Below are 19,481 nucleotides of genomic sequence, written 5' to 3'. Positions count from 1 at the left end.
ACGTCCAACCTTGAAGTGGATGAGTTTCAGCAGAAGACCATCATGAACGTGCACTAATAAAGCGGCCACTGATTGTATATGACAATAATCAAAACAGAAAATGATGGAAATACTCAGGGATCATGTCCATTCATTTTATTTACTGCACATGCGGGTAAAGACAAATACCCAAGATCATATGTTATCTGTGGGAAGAGAAACAGGGTTAACATTTCCAGTTGAAGATCTTTTGTCAGGACTGTGTGAAGGCGACAGAAGAAGTTTGTTAAGCTGAAGGGAGGGTGGGGGGAGTTAATGTCTCTGAGAGGATAAAACTGGGGTGACAATGGAGCTAAACTGGAAACTGATCAGTATGTGAATGGGGGCAGATAAAGGGGGAGAACACAGACACAAGGACACAGGAAAAGTAATGAAGTGTTGTGAAATGCAAAGCAGTGGGAGGACGAGTTTATCCGATTGGGATGGGCACGACCTCCACTCCCATGCAGAAGGGAAAGCAAATGAGAGGGAACTAGCTGAGCCAGTATCACAGACTGGTGACAGGTGTCTGATACAGACACAAATTAACTTCCGGAGCTGATAAATTTGAACATTATGTCCAGAAGGTGCTTCATGCCCTGACTTGGGTTGGGCCTCGGTGTAATCGTACAGGAGGCCACAGACCAATAGGTTGGAGTGGGGGGGGAGGATAGGGAATTAACATGGATCAATAGCCTAGGGCCAGCCCCCATTGATTGAATGCAGGTACTCTGCAAAGCTGTCAGCCAGTCTGCATTTGATTTCTTCAGTGAAGAGGAGACTGCATTGTGAACACTGAAGTCAATACAATAGATTGAACGAAGGGCACTGATTTACCTGAAAAGACTGTCTGGGTCCCTGGATGGTGAATGTCATAACAAGGAGGTGGTTTGTGGGAAGAGAAAAATGATTTCTGTGAAACAGTGAAAGAGGGGGAGAGGAGAAGATATGCAGCTTGTGGAGTTTCTTTTAGGGTGTTGGAAATTGAGGAAAAAGATGTGTTGAACGTGGAGCTTGGTGAGGTGGGAGATGAGGACCAGGGCTACACTGCCTGTGCTGGAGAAGAGTGAGGGAGCTGAGGTGCACCAGACCGAGATGGGGTGTTCATGAGCTTTCATCTCCACGACTGGTTAAGATGGCACCGAGCTGAGGTACCTTTTGAGGCTGTGGCTCAGACAGTTGATTATTAGGTTCATAGCAATGGTCTTGCGGGGGGTGGCATGGGGAGTTAGTAGACAGGTCAGGGCTTAGGCACAGGGATGAGGGTGAATTAGATGTCAGGGCAGTAAATGAAGAGTCAGGAGCGGGAGCGGTGGTTGGAGTCGAGGTTAGAGCGCCCTGCATCATAGACCAGCGACCCTGTCAATACTCAGAGGCCGGTTGTCCGGAGGTTGAAATCTGAAGGTCAAAGAACAAAGTCGGAGAGTCTGGAGATCGAGGGCTAAAGGCCAAAACACTTGGGTCTATGAGTCTGCACCAGTGACTGAAGGTTGGAAGGCCAATGTCTGGGAGTCTGATGTCCCAGCCAAGGAATGGTGATAGAGGACTATTGATCAGATGGTCGGAGGACAGGTGATCAAAGGACAGGTAATCAAAGGACAGGTGGTCAGAGGACAGGTAATCAGATGGTCAAAGGACAGGTGGTCATAGGCCTGGAAGTAGAAGGCTGGTAGTCAGAGGCCCGGAGGCAGAGGGCTGGTGGTCAGTGGCCTGGAGGCTGAGGACTGGTGGTCAGAGGCCTAGAGGCAAGGACTGGTGGTCAGAGGCCTGGAGGCTGAGGGCTGGTGGTCAGAGGCCTGGAAGCAGAGGGCTGGTGGTCAGTGGGCCTGGAGGCAGAGGACTGGTGGTCAGAGGACTGGTGATCGGACGACTGGTGATCAGATGGCCAGAGGCCTGGAGGAAGGGGGCTGGTGGTCAGAGGCCTGGAGGCCTGCTGTTGTTGCTAGTGTTGTTCTGCTGAACATAGTGGCCATGCTGTGTTGGTGCCAGAATGTGTCATGGCACTTGTGGGCTCCCCCAGCACAACCTTAGGTTGTGTTGGCTGTTAATGCAAACAAAAGTTTAACTGACTGTTTCGATGTACATGTGATAAAATAAATCTGAACAATGGTAGAGGGGAAGCCACGGTTCAGGGAGAATAATGACATTTCCAACACAATTACAGGAGGGACAATCATTACTGATGCTTGAAATCTTATATTTAGTGCTAGGACATTCTGCCCCCTCCCCCAATACTGGATCCTCCTTTCCAGAGCTCCTGTGCTCCATTAAAATCTCACCCAAGTCACTGTCCTCCTTGTAGGACTGAACTCTGAGCATCCATTGATGGTATCATATCTTAATCTGATTGTGCCCACGTCTGATTTCCACTCTCCAGCAGTTCTCTGTGATTCCTTCAAACCACCACCAGCCTCTTCGCCCTGTCCTATGCCAATCTCCACACCTGTTGGTTTTCCTAACTGAGATACAGGGGCCGATGGGAGTAGCTTGGTGAACACCGTGGCTGGCATGACGAGTTGGCCCTAGGTGCCTGTTTCCATGCTGTGTGACTCTATGAGGTGGACTACTGCAGGCCTGCACTAAAGCTCATTCTCCGTGACACCACCAGTGGCTCTACACACTGATTGTCACTGACTTGAGTTTTGAAAAGAGGAGACCAATACTCACAAACAAGAATTCAATGTCCTAATACTATCTCGCAGAGGAGCTGAGTGTAAGCAATTGTCCAGTCTTTGTTCTCAATGAGATCAGTCTGTGGCCCAGTCTGTACCTGTAGAAAAAATAGCTGACCTAGCCTTTGTCCTCTGTTTGTATCTCCCTTGGACACAAAGTCTTTGCACTCATCAGCCATGCCTTCAACACTGAACACAACTATAAAGGTATTTCTGCTCTTAGTAAGTTTGGGCTCAAATATTTTGAATTCTGTCTAGAGATGTGCCTGATTAGTTGCCAAGTTACTTAATAAATGCTGTAGTTCATGGTGAGCCGTTGGCACTTGCACCACTTACAAGAACAGCCAACCTTACCGTTGTGCAGTTTGAGAGATGTCAAGTGTGAGGTCGTACGTAGGAATGGTGCAGAGTGAGTCCTGCCCAAGGGAATTTGACAGCTGGCTGAAAGAATGCCTGCGTATTATGTGAAAAGTTTCCAACATCCCAAAACTTTCCAAACTGTAAACAATTACAGAAAAACTAGTTCAAATACATGCATGGTACTCAGTGTCTGCATTGAAATGGATGTAGAAACTGCTCATGTTTTGCATCCAAAATGGAACAGGTTGCTCGTCTGAATCCTCTGCCATTAGTGCTGGGAAGCCTTCACCCATACTTCCACACTGAACTTCATGAGCTGCTCAGGGAACAGCAACTCAGCAACTCATTGGTACTGGTTTATTATTGTCACATGTGCCAAGAAAGGCTTTGCCTTGCATACTGTTCATGCAGATCACATCATGGCATAGTTCATTGAAGCAGAACAAGGTAAAACAATAACAATGCAGAATAAAGTGTAACAGCTACAGAGAGAGTGCAGTGCAGGTAAATAATAAAGTGCATGATCATTATAATGTTGATTGTGAGATCAGGAATACATTTTATTGTGCTAGAGAACCACTTAGCAGTCTTATAACAGCGGGTAGAAGCTGACCTTGAGCTTGGTGATGTGTAATTTCAGACTTCTGCCTAATGGGAGGGGGGGAAAGAGAGGATTCCGGGGTGGGGAGGTCTTTGATTATCGTGGCTGCTTTAAATCTCAATGTCACTATTGGGTACAAATAGCAAATGTCATTGATTACATGTGAAGAGCAAGAAATGAGAACTGTGAGGTGAGGAACCCGAAAGAATAAACATTACAGAGCAACCAAAGAGCACTGTCTGCCATTTCCTAGATTACTTCCTTCTGCAAGTAGCTTGTACAAAGGCAGGCAGACTCAATGAAATTCGATAAGAGGTCACCCATAAAGACAGACAATTATATATGTGAAGGACAGGTTTCATTAATTGAAACTTGAACATAGACTGGAGAATTCTTTCAAAAGCCAACAGACATCAAACAAGACGAATGGGTTCTAACTTTAAATATATGCCAGTTTTACTGAATTTTGTCATTCATTATTATACAATGCCTGGTAACTCTGTGACAATATTTTATGATGATGCACAATTGAGATCTTTATGTACTTTTTCAGGTTTGTTATTGAACATGTTTTACACTTAAATCAAATCTGTTTAGATTACTGTGTTTATATTCCCATTGTAAATGTGTTATTAGTGACAGTCACTCCTCTCATTATACCCTTAAAGATCAAATGTAAGTATTGTTTTCCTCATGAACTGTCTGGGATTTTCACTCAATAATTAGCTTACAAGCTATTAGCGTGGAATTTAATGTCCAAGTAATGACTTCAATTTCAGTTCATTTAATACCCAAGTCCTGGAAACAAGTATTTTAAAGGGGCTGTATCAATCGCAGAAATATTTATTACTCATGTTTCTGATCAGGCAATACATCCAGTATTACAAATCTTTTGATTTTAAATTTATAAGTGGAGCTTCCACTGATTATTTGTCCGTGCAGATGAAACAAAACCCAACATGCAATATAACTGGCTTTTGACCTACAGTAAATAAATTCTAAAGTTAATATGTTCACCACTGCAAGAGTGGCTGACTGAGGATGCAAGTTTCATTTTGCAAGCATTTGAATTTATTCTGTGTGTCCCAATTCAATGTTTTTCTTTCATTTTATTATTTCCTGCCTGGTTATTTCATTGTTTTCCCCTTTTGCTTTGTGTCACTCAGTCAGTTCTCTGATATGAAGCCTTGTGTCATGAATTCATTTGCAGGTCTCGTTTTCTAATCTGTGAAATTCTTTTCCAGTTGCCGGATTCATTATAAGGATATGTACAATTTGTTACGCATTATCTCACCACCTCTTGGCTTAGGAAAGAACTGCCCTCATGGGTTGGCCTATAAGGTTTGGAATTCACCTGGTACATGGATAATCCCAATAGTCCTGACTGTCTGCATTTGACTAGGAATGATTGACCTAATCATCATGTATGATTCATTCCAATATTTGGCTTTTATGAGTTTGCTGGAAACTTCTTGGCATGCAGCCCTGAAAGAAGCCATCATTAATACTACCATTCTACCATTTACTAAACTGTCAATCATTCTTTATTGAAACAGGGATTAGGAGCCTAGATTTCATGGTGAAGATACATTCCTGTGCAAAGCCTGTATTTGCATTGGAAAATCTTGCACTGATGTTTTGCAATATAATTAACCTGGACTCTGCTTTGTTTTCCATGTTTGTGATCGTTCCCTTTTTGTGTTTCTATTTTGGTTTTTACTTCACTTATTTTGTCAAGTGGACGCATCACTTACAGTGACATGTATGAGATGCTGAGACACATGTGTCCTCCCCTGGGCCTGGGAAAGAAATGTCCTGCAAGAATCGCCTACAAGGTAGCATATGAACCAAGTGTACACAAACCAGCCCTGTGTGTCCAGTCCAGATCTGTGCTTTATTTTGTGTGCTGTTATATTTCTGTAACCATTGTATTCTTCCATTTCTGATTCAAAAGTCACATTGTCAATAGTATTTAAACTCATCTACGTCTTTCCTAATTGAAAAGCTTGGAGGGGCGTTATTCCAAGGAACAATATCTTCCTTCAGATAAATCCATTTTAAAATAAAATCATTTGTTCCAAATATTAGCACATAAACACACTCATAGGAATGCTCAGTAAAAAGGGGTGATTTTTATTCCAAGTATTATTGCTCAGTCCCTTAATACAGATAATCCAATTATACTTAATATTCATAATCTTATAATAAAGGAAAAAGCAGCACCACAAAGTTTGTATCAAATTGGCTAGGTTTCTCCCTCCACTTAACCTCTTCCCCCTCCCTTTCACCCGTCCTCTCTCCCTCTCTCTCCAGCCCCCGCTCTCTCCCCCTCAATCCCCCTCTTATCTTCCCTCGTTCCCTTTCACCTTCCCTCTCCCCCTCTCCCCCTCTCACCTTCCCTCTCCCCAACCTTCTCTCTTCCTCCTCTCACCTTCTCGCTCACCTTCCCTCCTCTCGCCCTCTCTCTCCAGCCCCTGCTCTCTCACCCTCAATCCCCCTCTTATCTTCCTTCACCCCCTCTTCTCTCACTCCCTTTCACCTTCCCTCTCCCCCTCTCCCCCTCACCTTCCCTCTCCCCCTCACCTTCCCTCTCCCCAACTTTTTCTCTTCCTCCTCTCACCTTCCCTCCTCGCTCACCTTCCCTCCTCTCTCCCTCTCTCTCCAGCCCCCGCTCTCTCACCCTCAATCCCCCTCTTATCTTCCTTCGCCCCCTCTTCTCTCACTCCCTTTCACCTTCCCTCTCCCCCTCTCCCCCCTCACCTTCCCTCTCCCCTTTCTCTCCCCCTCTCACCTTCCCTCTCCCCAACCTTCTCTCTTCCTCCTCTCACCTTCCCTCCTCGCTCCCTCTCCTCCTCACCTTCCATCTCCCCCTCCCCTCTTCTTCTCACCTTCCCTCTCCCCCTTTCTCTCCCCCTCTCTCTCCCCCTCTCCCCCTCACCTTCCCTCTCCCCAACCTTCTCCCTTCCTCCTCTCACCTTTCTTCTCCCTCTCAACTTCCCTCCTCTCTCCCTCTCCTCCTCACCTTCCGTCTCCCCCTCCCCTCTCCCTCACTCTCCCCCGACATAATCCCACTCGCCCCCCCCACCGCCCATCTCTCCCCCTCTCTCCCCCTCTCCCCCCTCCCCCTCACCTTCCCTCTCCCCAACCATCTCTCTTCCTCCTCTCACCTTCTCTCTCCCGCTCACCTTCCCTCCTCTCCCTCTCCTCCTCACCTTCCCTCTCCCCCTCTCCCCCTCCCCTCTCCCCTCTCTTCCTCCTCTCTCTCTTCCTTTCACCTTCCCTCTCCCACTCCCCTTCACTTTATTCTCCCCCTTTCTCTCCCCCTTACCTTCCTTTTCCCCTTCCCTTTCCCTCCTCTGAACTCCCCTCTCCCCTCTCACCTTCCCTCTCCCCCTCTTTCTCCCCCACCTTCCCTTCCCCTCCTCGCACCTTCCCTCTCCCTACTGTCACCTTCTCTTTCTCCCCTCTTACCTTTCCTCTCTCCCCTATCTCTCCCCCTCACCTTCCTTTTCCCCCTCTCTCTTCCCCTACTCTACCCCCCTCTTCTAATATCTCTCTCTCTCCTCCACCCTTTTCTCTTGTAGTTAGGTTGCAAATAGGTTCTGATGAAGTACTGTGTTTCCTTTGAGGGCTCCTTGAATATGGAGAAACTGAAATAATGACATGATGATCTGTTAACGGCAGGTGTTGTCATCATGCTGGTTAAAAATCAAATGCAAGATATGTATGTTTATTCATTCCAGCATCTGAGCACCAAAGTTTTCATTAGCTGATGTTAGTTCTTTTCATTCAACTTTTGGGTTGAGTGACTTCACAAAACCAACCAAAATAATTATAACTTCCTGTTCCCTATCCTTAAAAAAACAATCATAAGTTAGTTCAGCATACTGATTTTCTGAAACAAAAAGGAGTTGCGTGCAGGATGATAGTTTGGGGCGGTGGGGGGGGGGGGCGAGTGGGATTATGTCGGGGGAGAGTGAGGGAAAAAGAGCAGAAATCAGACCGTCTGCAAGTAAAAACAAGAGAAATTCTGCAGATGCTGGAAATCCAAGCCTCGAAGTAAAGAGTGGGCTTGGAGGGTGGGAAACAGTTTGCCAATTATCTAATTAACTTCCATGTGCAGAGATTGTTGGGGGGGGGGGGTAATTGAAATGTTTTGAATAAATAATTTTCCTGATATTTGTGTAATCAATACCCACTCATTTTCACAATTGAGTTGCCTGTGAATACATTGAGCTATATACTTGCAGTTATCACTGTTACTAAATATAACAGCACCTTCTGGTTTCGAATCTGTAGATGTGCAGTGGAACATTGTAATTGTATTTTGTGTATACTCTCTCTAAAGTTAATTTCTTTTAAATTGATCTAACCAGTTGTATTGAACCATACCTTGTAGCACTTTTCTTTATTTCACTTCTCTGTCCACCTACTGTTTGCAAGATGATCTTTTCTTTAAATCTTATTGAAGCTTAAAATCTGCTTTTCTATTTCAATAAAAGACTCTAAGGTTGTTTTTTTTGTCTCTCTCTCTCTCTCTCTCTCTCTCTCTCTCTCTTTGTTCTGTAATTGTACAATGGCCTCTCAGATCTTCCACGGCCTCTCTTCAGAATAGCAGGACAAGATCCCTGTACAGTTCATGTGCCGTTGCATTCCTGCATGTGCTCCATTGCTAGTCTTTTGAATTGAATAACGAGTCCCTGCCTGCTCCTGCTGTAGTGGAGAACACTCCATTTGCCTGCTCATTGCTCTACAACTCACTTTTCTTTTCCTCTTCTCCCTGTCGCTCATCTCTCTCGCTCCTGAATGCATTTGCCATTGGAATAAGTTATTAGCTGCGTTGTGCTGTTTCCAGATGAACGAATGCTCTCTTGTGTTAACCTTTGATCTGCTGACTGGGCCCTGATTACACGTTATTACCACCTTGTTACAAATTTGGGAACTGCATGTCTGTTTGTCATGCCCCAAGTTACTGACGTATTATCAATTCAGTATTTACTTCTCAGAAGAAAAATGCCCCAAACTTGGTACTTTCATATTCCTGTTGGTTCTCTTCAGACACCTGAAAGATGAGATGCTGGAATGACAAGTGAAGTGATTACCAGTAATCACACTAAACCTATTTTCAGCCTTAAGCTTGGCTATGTCTGTGCTTGAAATGCAGATTAGTAAAAAAAAATTCCTCTAGAATACAGAATCTAGCAGTTTCCAGTTTATTCAGGAATGCTTCGCACCAAAAAATATTCCAGAAGTAGCCATAACCTCTTTCGAAGCTTGTTTTCCAAGCACTTCTGTGAAAAATGGGAAACCTTTTCCTAATTCTCTGTAGTCTGTACATCTTAGTAAAGAAACTGATTTGATGACTCCTAAGTCAGCAAATAAATGGCTAACATTGTTGAAAACATGTATAGACAAATATATGGTAGTTCAGTATGATGAGTGCAGTAATCACCACTAAATGTCCACATTACAATTCACTTCCAGCGCCTTGTGAGGATGAACATGCCGATAGCTGAGGATGGTTCTGTGCATTTCACTTCGACCTTGATGGCATTGATTAGAACAGCCCTTGATGTCAAAATTGCTACAGGTGAGTAATTGTCTTTGCCCCTATATCCAATAATGCAATACCGGTGGAATAGAATTGAGGACATTATATCTGGAGAAGGAAGATATCTCAAAACATCTAAGTTCAAAGTAAATTTGTTATCTATCTATCTATCTATATTTAGATTATGAGAACACTCAGTCCTCTTTTATTGTCATTTAGAAATGCATACATGCATTGAGAAATGATACAATGTTTCTCCGGAGTGATATCACAGAAAACAGGACAGACCAAAGACTAACACTGACAGAACCACATAATTATAACATATAGTTACAGCAGTGCAAAACAATACCATAATTTGATGAAGAACAGACCATGGGCACAGTGAAAAAAAGTCTCAAGCTCCCGAGTCGATCAACTCCAGAGTCTCCAACAGCAGGCAGCAAAAGGGAGAAATTCCCTGCCATAAACCTCCAGGCACCGTCAACTTGCTGATACCTTGGAAGCAGCCGACCACAGCCGACCCTGAGTCCATCCATCCGAAAGCTCCAAGCTTCTGACCAGCCTCTCCGACACAGCCTCCCGAACGCCATCCTCTGCCGAGCGCCTTCGACCTCTCTCCGGCTGCTGAAACACGCAAAGCCGAGGATTTAGAGGCCTTCAGCTCCGGAGATCCCGGTTACCACACAGTAGCAGCGGCAGCGAAGCGAACATTTCAGAAATCTTTCCAGATGTTCCTCTGTGCTCTCATGTCTATCTCCATCAAATCAGAATTGTGCACAGTCCCCTATTGACAGATAACAGATATCATCATCAAAGTGGCCGTGCGCGCTGCCGTTGCGCCGCCATCTTCTCTCCCCTCCCGTGTGTGTGTGTGTATATATCACCATATACAACCCTGAGATTCATTTATTTATGGGCAATCACAGTAACTACAAGAAACTCAATAGAATCAATCAGGAAACACACCCAACAGGATGGACAAACAACCAACGTGCAAAAGACAACAAACTGTGTAGATACGAAAAGAAAGAGAAAAAAATAAACAATATATATCAAGAACATTGGATGAAGAATCCTTGAAAGTGAGTCCATAGTTGTGGGAACATTTCATTGATGGGGCAAGTGAAGTTGAGTGAAGTTATCCCCTCCGGTTCAAGCACCTGATGGTTGAAGGATAATAACTATTCCTGAACCTGGTGGTATGGGTGCTGAGGCTCCTGTACCTTCTTTCTGATGGCAGCCGCAAGAAGAGAGCCTGGCCTGGGTGGTCAGGGTCCCTGATGATGGATCAGAAACTAATGATGGGGCTTCTTTACTTAAGGAAGTGGCTGCAATAACAGCATTTAAATGGCATTTGGACAAGTATGTGGATAGAAAGGTTAGGCAGATACAAACCAAAGGTGGAGAAATGGAGCTGATTTAAAGAGCATCCATGCTCTGTTGCCATATAAACCTAGGAGTACGGTGGTTTGAGAAGGCAGCTGTCTGCGTCAGGAGCAGGGGAATAAATGTGGCTATGGCAGCAAAGCCTGAATTTCATAGATAATTAAACTCCAGTGGTGGTTTCGATGTTGTTGGAACAAGTACTCTACATTTCTTCACTCCTATCTTTAACCAAACTTGATGAACTCTGAAACAGGTGTTCAGTGGCAGGTCTGGTCAGTTAATGGAGGATGATTAAACTGAGCTGAACTTTCCTCAGGGTCAGGGTTTCCATCAATCTTCCCTGCTGTGAACGTTAGATGATTTTGAAAGAAAGTCTCTGGACTGCTCAGTCAAAATAGCCTTTACTCAACACACTGCCTAAAGAAGTTTCTGCTGACATCTTTGGTAAGATGGACAATTAATGTGGATCACTGGTTGTTCATTTTACTTCCTTATTATAATACACAAGAGGGAACTGGAGCCTTTAGGTACACTGCCTCATCAGTCAATTCCCCCTCCTTATTTCCCCTGTAGCACCACTTCTTACTCCCTTGGTAAGCATAAATGACGCAATTAATATCAATACATAAAGATTAGTCCAAGTATGTAGAAAGATTGCATGTACATAAAGTGACACCAGGCAAAGGAGTGTCTGTACATAAGGTAACACTGACAGGAAATGATAAAATAGTGGTCATGGTGGGATGGCTTCATGGGTGGAGGTGTTGATCAGCCTCATAGCTTGGGGAAGTAACCGTTTTTGAGTTTGGTGGTCCTGGCGTGGATGATGCATAGCCTCTTCCCTGATGGGAGTGGGACAAATAGTCTATAAGCAGGGTGGGTAGGATCCCACATGATATTGCTGGCCTTTGTCCAGCGCCTTTCTGTGTCCATGCCCTTGATGGTGGGTAGGCTGGCGATGATGAAGCGTTGGGCACCGTCCCAGCTGTTGGACAGGAGACCTGCATTCCAAAGCCAGTCTTGGCTTGAACCGAGCTGCTCCAATGTGGTAGCAACACCAGCAACCTCCCCAACACAGCATAGAAGAATATGGCACAGAAACAGTCCAGAATGACTGTGCCAACACAACATATCTTAGCCAATTATACCTGATCTATCAGCAACTAAATGACAGAAGCTGTCGTCAACAGTGACATCGAGAGCGCCTTCTCAGTAATGTGTTCGTTGTCAGGTCCACTTAACATCTCGGCCCTTGGTTCCCAGGTAAGAACAGGGTGACGGTCCTTGACAACAAGCAGACCTTGCTGGGCTGGGGCATCAAGGAGCTGAGGTAATTCTGAAGTTCATGGCATTGCTATGAAAACTCTCCAGTGAGTTGAAATCGTACCCCATAGAAAGGAAAGTCAAAAGATCTGCAAATACCAGAAATAAAAACAGAAAATGCTGAGGGAAAAAAAAGTCGGCATGCAAGTCACAACTGAGTGAGCGAATGTGTGTCCCCCTTCAGTCAGGGTTGCCCATCTAGATACACAAGCCTGGGCACGACAATACGGAGAACAAGCTTTTCCCATTCCCTGGGTGTGAGCCAACAGGAACTGGTATTGGTTTATTATTGGCACATGTAGCGAATTACAGTGAAAAGTTTGGCTTGCGTACTGTTCGTACAGATCAAATCATTACACAGTATATTGAGGTAGAACAAGGTAAAACAATAGCAATGCAGAATAAAGTGTTAACAGGTGAAAACGTAGGCAGACAGATGTCGATGAGTGATGAGCGAAGTCAGAGAAGGGGGGGGCATGATGTACAGATGGAACTATGTGCAGCAGGGCGTAGGAAAGGCGATGCAAGGTAGAAGAAGTCCAGGTTGAGAGGTATCTGAGGGAGGGCTGGATGGTATGTCACCAAAGACTTGCAAGTTTCTGCAGATATAATGTGGAGAGCATTCTAAATGGTTGCATCGCCATGTGCTATGGAGAGGCCACTGCACAGGATCAGAAAAAAACTGCGGAAAATTGCAAGCTCAGCCAGTTCCATCGTGGACACTAGCCTCCCCAGCATCAAGGACATTTTCTAAAGGCAATGCCTCAAAAAGGCAGCATCCATCATTGAGGACCCCCCATCACCCAGAACAAGCCCTCTTCTCATTGCTACCATTAAAGAGAAGGTACCGGAACCTGATGACACACACTCAATGTCTTTGGACAGCTTCTTTCCCTTCACCATAATGTTTCTTACTGTAATGCACTGCTGCTGCAAAACAACAAATTTCACGACATATGCCGGTGATGTTAAACCAGATTCTGACTCTGGGCTATAAGATGCCTTGCATAATATCCATACAGATCGGATCATTGAGGTAGACAAAGATGAAGATGCAGGGAAAATTCTAAGTGCAGCCTAGGCAAACAGTAAAGTGCAAATTCATAACAAGTTAGATTGTGGGGTCAGGAGTCTATCTTATTGTACAAGAGGACATTGCAAGGGTGCTAACAATTCAGTTTATACCTGCAGCCAAAGCATGAGAGCAGCAGCTTCACTGAGCAAAGCCAGCGCCCACCACTCTCCTCCACCAGTCTTCTTCAGGATCATTTCAAAACGTATGGATGCTTAGGTGTCTCCGAAAGCCTACTGCTCTGCTAGCCAGTGGTGCCCTGTGCTGAAAGCACAAGAGATCAGCTGGAAACCTTCATCTGCTGCTCCTGCATGTTGAGCTGTATGTGTTGGTGCTCACCCCCATTCTGCTCCTCCTGACCCAGTGCTGGTGGCTTGCTTGGCCATTGGGACAGGAGGCAAGGTGGGGTGGGGAAGGTGGCAGTGGTGAGGAGGGCTTTGAATGATCCCTCTGATGGCTCATCCTTGCCAGCAATGAGGTGCTGATCACTTTGGTATTGATACTAGTTTATTATGGTCACATGGACTGAGAAACAATTAAAGCATCCAGACAGCTCGTTCCACACATACAGAAACAGAGAACAGAATGGAGAATATACTGTTTTAGTTCCAGAGAAAGAGCTGTGCAGTAGATAGTAAGGTGCAAGGGCCAAGGCAAGGTTGAGTTCATCCTTTAGCAGATGAAAAGTCCATCCAAGAGTCTAATAACAGTGGGATAGAAGCTGTCCCTGAGTCTGCTGGTTTGTGCCCTCGGGCATCTGCATCTTCACTGATGTACTGATGTCCCATGGCTGATCTGTTAATCAGGAAAGGTGTGCCAGCCCTCAGAGTGGACCTGCACTCACCAGCTTGATACCCACTCCTTCCCCTGGACAGACTATGGTTGCAAAATGACACCATGTGGATTATTCCAGCTTTTGTTCTCGAGTGTACCTGGTGACTGGGAAGTCTGCAATTAACTTGCCCAGGGATATGGGGTGTTACGTACCCCGTAACTGCGTTGCCAAACCAGCAGAAATGGATCACTCAGTTGGAGTCTGGATTACTAGAACTAAGAAAGTTTTATTGAAGAAACAAGCAACACAGTACTCTAATCAAAAGGATAATAAATGCAACAGTTCAGCAGTGATAAACACACATGTCCAGAGAATTAGGATAACAGGATCAATCAAGCTCTATCGTCGTCTAGGGGTAAATGACCAGTTTCAAAGTGATGCAAAGTTCAGTTCAGTTCACCGTAATCACTGCCGTGGGAGATGGACAGTGGGGGGAAGGAGAGAGGGAGCAAAAACGAATGAATATTCAAACGGCTTCCACACAGACCTTCGATATTCTTCGCAGTCAGCTTTCGGGCGAGCCCTTTATGACGTCTTCTGAGGTCACCGACCGTGACCCCTCTGTTTCCAGATACGATCGTTTCTCTGCGGTGAACCTGGCACCCAGGCAAGGGCGGACACACACCAGGTTCCCGCCGATCATGCCTTTCCACCCTGTGTGTCTATGGTTTGGTCCCGCGACCAGCCCTCCAAAACTTCCCACCGACTTATGGGAGGCGCACCGCTTCCAGGGTCTCGTTACCTCGTGGTGTCGTGTGTGACTTGCCTTAGCGAACCTGTCCCTTTTTATCCCCCTGCTGGGGTGTCGCCTGTCCATCACTTCAAACAGTTCAGGGTTCAAAGGGGGAGCCGATCTTGACAGCTCTCCCTCCGTTAAACTCTTCCGTCCCTTCATTAACATCTCCAAATGCTGCTCCATTGTTTTCCTTATCTCTCTTTCTCCTGAAGACAGGTGGCAAACCAACTGCTGATCCCACTGGTGCCAGCACAGGACAGCTAACATCTTAATCTATGTGTATTCTCGTCACAGGGGTTGGAGGAAATGATCACCCATGATCTTACTAAATGATGGAGTGGCCGCTGACCTCCCTGCCATAGATCCTTCAGTTTAAGATGGGGAGAGGGGAAGAGGGATGAAAGGAAGGAAGATCTATGATAGGGAGGATGCAAGAAGAGATCAAATATTGTGAGGCAAGAGAGCCTTCTTAAAACTTCATTTCCCTCGAACCTTTTCAGTTCTGACATAAGGTTGTAAACCTTAAAAGTTGACTCATTTTATCCCCTCCACGGATGCTGCCTGGCCTGCTGAGTACATATAGCATTTTCTGTTTTTATTTCAGATTTCCAGAATCTGCTGTTTTCCTTAGGAAGAAAATTAACAAGCTTTATGCCAATACTTTACAAAAAATTATTACATGTCATATTTCAAATCCTAAAATGAACCTATTTAATATTAATGAGATCTTTTAATGGTTTTGTCTTGCTGAAGGTAAAAAATAGTTAATGGTCCATTACTTCAGTGTGCGCAGTATACTAATTAAAGTTTAATGATTGCGTTTTGAGCTGGAGCACAAAGAACAGAAAAATATGGGCATGCACCTTTTTGAAGAGAGCCACACTTGGCAGACGGTACAACCTTACATCTTGTGGCTTATGAAATTTGTGTTTCTGATACTAGGAAAAAAGGTTGTAAGTTATGCAACTGGCTGCTTTAGTCAGTGATAAGCCAGACTGGAATGATATGATAATGAGCAAATATTAGTTATTTGAGAGCTGGAATGTACTGAGATATTAGTTTACCATTTCTGAGAGAACCATACCAATTTATTCGGACACCTCTGTATTTATAACGTTCATTGTACTAAACTTTACTGGACTCCCTTGTCTTTGAAATCGGAATAGTGTCTTGTATCAAAACAGAGTGGCAGCATACTTTTTAAGTTGATGTTGTTTTCCCTTGTCAGCAGCTTCCAGTCAAGATGGTGCCAAGCCTCAGCATCTGTCAAGGTCGTGGCTCAGACGTGGTTGTTCTTAAGTTTGTAGAGATGGTTTTGGGGGTAGCACAGGGAGATAGGGGCCAGGTTAGGGTTTAGGGTCAGGGATGAGGGGAAGTTAGAGGTCAGACCTGAGCCCATTTTGGAGCACAGCATGGTCAGAGGCGAGCGATCCCTGTGGTCCACGACAGAGGTTAGCAGGCCCCGTGGGCGAGAGCTGGTGACCTCCCCCCCCAACCCTACCCCTCCCCAGGTCAGCAGTTCCCAGGAGTGGAGGTCCATGCAAGCAGATGGCATGAGGAACGGTAACTCCCAAGGTCAGCAAGTCCAGGGGTTGGAGGGCCACGTGAGTGCGGAGTTCAAGGCCTGGAGTTGGGGTTCCTCTGATTGGTGAGTCCTGGTGTCAATACCAAAGATCAAAGCCCAAAGAGTCGCCAGTCCACTGGGGAAATCGTAGGTTGAATGTCTCGGAGTCCATGAGTCCGCTGGAGACTGGAGGCTCTAAGATGGCCTATCCTGGGGCCGAAGGCTTGTCTGTGGGTGTGAGTGGATGGGCGGGGGAGGGAGGAAAGGGGCTTGTTTTACTGCTGTTATTTTGTTTTGTTCCTTTAATGTTGGTGTTGCTTGTATTGTTCCACTGGACATTGGGGGCATGCTATATTGACGCTGGAAAGTGTGGCGACATTTGCAGGCCGCTCCCAGGTCATCCTCGGATTGTGTCGGTTGTTAATGCAAGCAATGCATTTCACTGTACATGTGATAAATAATTGTCTACAGAACATGATGTGAACATGGTCTGCAATCACAAGAGTCATTCCTTCCTTTCCAAGATTGCGCCCTGAGAATTGCTTGTCTGCAAGGAAGAAGCTGCCTGCAGCACTTTTCAAAGTCCATTACATGTTTCAAATGGCAGGGTGTTGGAGACATTCTCGATTCTCAACCAGGACGGGAGCAAACCTTACCTTTCACCTAAAGGAAAACCTGACAGCTGCAGGGAAGATTCACAAATATTCTGTATAGTCTATACGGGCAGGTCACATTACAGCACATGGATGATAAAATCAGACCAAAGCTTGCAGTTGGGATGGCAGTTGAATTAGCATAAACGAGAAAAATCTGTAACTGGTTCAAACAATGCCATGCTAGCCAATTCAAAGCAGAAAACAGACAGACTATTACATGGGGTAGTTTAAGGCTTCAGAAGACAATTCTAAATATTCTTGAGAAACTTAACACATGTAGTATTTTTTCTTTATAATGATATTGTCTAAAGATTTCCCAGTGGGATTGCTTGAATATTGGTGCTAGTGTGACATTTTAACGCAGAAGGGTTTTTACTGGAGTTTATGACAGAACTAGCATGAAGCACAGATCAGAGTCAGCAACTACAGATGACATTTCACCATAGCTTGTCAAACGGAGGCTTAGTTCCCATTTAGAAAAAAAAAAATCAAGCGATGCGTTGACAATTTTGAAAAACATCAGTGAAGCAGTTAGTCAAGATCTGTCAGTAAAAATAGTTTATTGACTGCTCAGTGTCAGCCAGTAAAATGAAGGTGTGGTGATTTGTGTGGACTGGAAGTTTGAGCTGGGCTCGCAGCAAAGTTGTACATTGTTCTAGCATAGAAAATGTACTCAAAGTAGTCAGTTTAAAGAGCTGTGGACATAGAAAATGAAGTAATAAAGACAGAAAATGCTAGAAGCATCGATGAGGGGTCCTGAACTTTGAACATTGACTGTTTTTCTTTCCACAGATCTTCCTGACTTGCTGAGTTTTTCAATCACAAACACAAGAAAATCTGTAGATGCTGGAAATCTGATCAACACACACAAAATGCCGGAGGAACTCAGCAGGCCAAGCACCCTCTATGGAAAAGAGTACAGTTGACGTTTCGGGCCAAGTCCTGCGGAAAGGTCTCGGCCTGAAACATCGACTGTACTCTTTTCCATAGATGGTGCCTGGCCTGCTGAGTTCCTCCGGCATTTTGTGTGCATTGCTGAGTTTCCCAGTATTTTCGGTTTCTTTTTTCAAATTTTTGACATGTGCAGATGTTTTTTTTAAATGTCAGAACCCGCAGCAATTTCCCAGTAAAAAAACACAGTATTTCCTCCAGAAAGATGTCATTAACGGAGGAAAATTATACTAAAATAAATCTCAGTCATTTGCAGCGGCATGATAATAATAAAGAAAACATTGGATATTGGAAATCTAAACTAAAGAGAAAATGCTGGAAAATGCTTTTCTCACTGTTGCCATCAGGTAGGAGGTACAGAAGCCTGAAGGCACACACTCAGCGATTCAGGAACAGCTTCTTCCCCTCTGCCATCCGATTCTTAAGTGGACTTTGAAGCTTTGGACACTACCTCACTTTTTTAATATACAGTATTTCTGTTTTTGCACATTTTAAAAAATAATCTATTCAATATATGTAATTGATTTACTTGTTTATTTATAATGTTTTATTTTATTTATTTTTTTCTCTCTGCTAGATTATGTATTGCATTGAACTGCTGCTGCTAAGTTAACAAATTTCACGTCACATGCCGGTGATAATAAACCTGATTCTGATTCCGATTCTGAGATACCAAGCAGGTCAAGCGATATCTGTAGAGAAACAGAGTTAAGCAGTCTTTCTTCAGAACTGAAAAAGTCAGAAAACAACTGTATCTAAATTACATAGAATTGAGTGGGGAGGGGAGTGAACAGGGAATGTATGATATAAGATCCTGCACTTTGTCCAGTCAATTCCCTCATCCTGTTATTGCATAAACATTTATCCCTCTTAATCCTGGATATATCTGAGCATGATTCTGAGTTTGTATATACCACAGATATATGAACTTTCATGAAGTTCTTCCACAGCTGTTGAGCCAGGGTAAATACACTTTGAAGATGTGGTGCCATTGAGAGGAGAGGCTGTTGATCAGCAAGATCAAGAAGGGAGCAGTGAGATAAGTAATCTAATCTGTTGCTCTGGTTGAATATTGGTCAAAACATCAAGGGACCTCCAATCCACTTCTCCAAAACAGGCCATGGAGTCCTGAACGTCCACCCAGGGGGGCAAACTGGCTCCCAGGTCAAAATCTCACCCAAAGTGTGGTCCCTCCCATACAGCAGAGTCTCCTCGCTCTGTTGAAGTGCCGTACTAAATACGCACTCAAATGGCACCTGAATCAGCAAGTTAATATTTCACATCAAAAAAAGTTATTACTTAAAATGAAAAGTTAATATTAATATAATCAGCATGTTTGATTAATGATATTTCTTACAGGAGTTTTGTATTCAAGATAAAAAAAACTTTCAATTTTTAGTAACTCTACCTATAGCCCTAAACTGATTTACAAGTAATGTTATTCAGATAATTAGTTTGCATTGCAATTGCACATCCTTATTGTCATGGGTGGATAAGAAAAGTTTATTTCTATGATCTCTATTTGAATTACTATCTTATTCTGAGTTCTGCATTCCCCTTTTGATAAACTAGCCTTGCTTTACATATCACAAACAAGAGAAATTCTGCAGATGTGGGAAATCCAAGCAATACACACAAAATGCTGGAGGAACCCAAGCAGGCCATGCAGCATCTGTGGAAAAGAGTTTCGGGCTGAGACCCTCCTGCAGGACTGGAGATAAAGATGAGTAAGAAGGTGAGGGGCAGGGGAAGA

At 44.3% G+C, this 19,481-nt stretch overlaps 1 protein-coding gene across 3 annotated transcripts in view; it reads left to right on the top strand.

Annotated features, from left to right (window-relative positions):
- The window catches only part of cacna1ba (calcium channel, voltage-dependent, N type, alpha 1B subunit, a), a 927,013-nt gene that overhangs the window by 859,046 nt on the left and 48,486 nt on the right, over positions 1-19,481 (top strand). For all 3 annotated transcript variants that reach the window (XM_072240685.1, XM_072240684.1, XM_072240686.1), the window contains 2 exons: positions 5,390-5,486; positions 9,136-9,241. In XM_072240685.1, coding sequence (XP_072096786.1) covers positions 5,390-5,486; positions 9,136-9,241 — 203 coding nt within the window. The remainder of the gene's footprint in view (positions 1-5,389; positions 5,487-9,135; positions 9,242-19,481) is intronic.

The sequence above is a fragment of the Mobula birostris genome, chromosome 22 (genome assembly GCF_030028105.1).
Source record: "Mobula birostris isolate sMobBir1 chromosome 22, sMobBir1.hap1, whole genome shotgun sequence".
Classification (NCBI taxonomy): Eukaryota; Metazoa; Chordata; class Chondrichthyes; order Myliobatiformes; family Myliobatidae; genus Mobula; species Mobula birostris.
Note: the sequence above shows the minus strand (reverse complement) of the source record. Positions and strands in the feature narration are given on the sequence as shown.